This window comes from Aureococcus anophagefferens (genome assembly GCF_000186865.1).
Source record: "Aureococcus anophagefferens unplaced genomic scaffold AURANscaffold_1, whole genome shotgun sequence".
Lineage (NCBI taxonomy): Eukaryota > Pelagophyceae > Pelagomonadales > Pelagomonadaceae > Aureococcus > Aureococcus anophagefferens.
The window spans coordinates 2,410,934-2,411,555 of record NW_008705561.1 but is presented as its reverse complement, the minus strand read 5'-3'; the positions used below and the strand labels follow the sequence as shown (position 1 = coordinate 2,411,555).

Genomic DNA, 622 nt, shown 5'->3' with positions numbered 1-622 from the left:
ATTTAACGGCCTTCGTCTCGCCGACCTGGGCCGCGGCCTTGGCGTCGTAGTAGGCCTTGATCTCCGGGAGCGCGTAGAACTTGTCCTTGAGCGCGACGAGCGCGGGCGTCGCGTCGAGGGCCGCGGCGTCGCCCGTCCAGCCGTCGGCGATGGCGGCGAGCACGGGGACCCAGGCGAAGTCCGCGATCGTCGGCCCCGCCGTGCCCGCGAGCCACCCCGTGCCGCCCGCCTCGACGTGCTTCGCGAGCGTCGCCAGGTGGCGCGGGATGACCTCGCCGTTGTTGGCCTCCACCGCCGCCGCGAGCTGCGCCGCGTTGGCCTCGTCGCCCAGGAACCCGAAGCCGAAGCGGTCCTTGTACTTGGTCACGCGCAGGCCCATGAACGCGTCCGCCTCCTGGTCGCAGAGCGCGTCGACTTTTGCCGCGACGAGCGGGTCCGTCGGGTAGAGCCCGACCTCCGGCTTGAGCTTGCCGATGAAGCGCAGCACGGCCGCGGACTGGTTCAGCAGCGTCACCTCCTTCCCCAGGGGCGAGACCTCGAGCGCGGGGACCTGGCCGAACATGAGCCGGCCCGACGCCTTCATCTCGTTGAACTCCTCGCGGTCCGCGAAGCGGTAGTCCTC

General features: G+C 71.1%; 1 protein-coding gene across 1 annotated transcript in view; it reads right to left on the bottom strand.

Annotated features, from left to right (window-relative positions):
* AURANDRAFT_60815 (hypothetical protein) overlaps positions 1–379 on the bottom strand; it is a gene marked incomplete at both ends in the record, with an annotated part of 941 nt that extends 562 nt beyond the window's left edge. The window contains one exon of the mRNA XM_009034158.1: positions 8–379. Within this exon, the coding sequence (XP_009032406.1) occupies positions 8–379 (372 nt within the window). The remainder of the gene's footprint in view (positions 1–7) is intronic.
* Between the last annotated feature and the right edge of the window lie 243 nt (positions 380–622).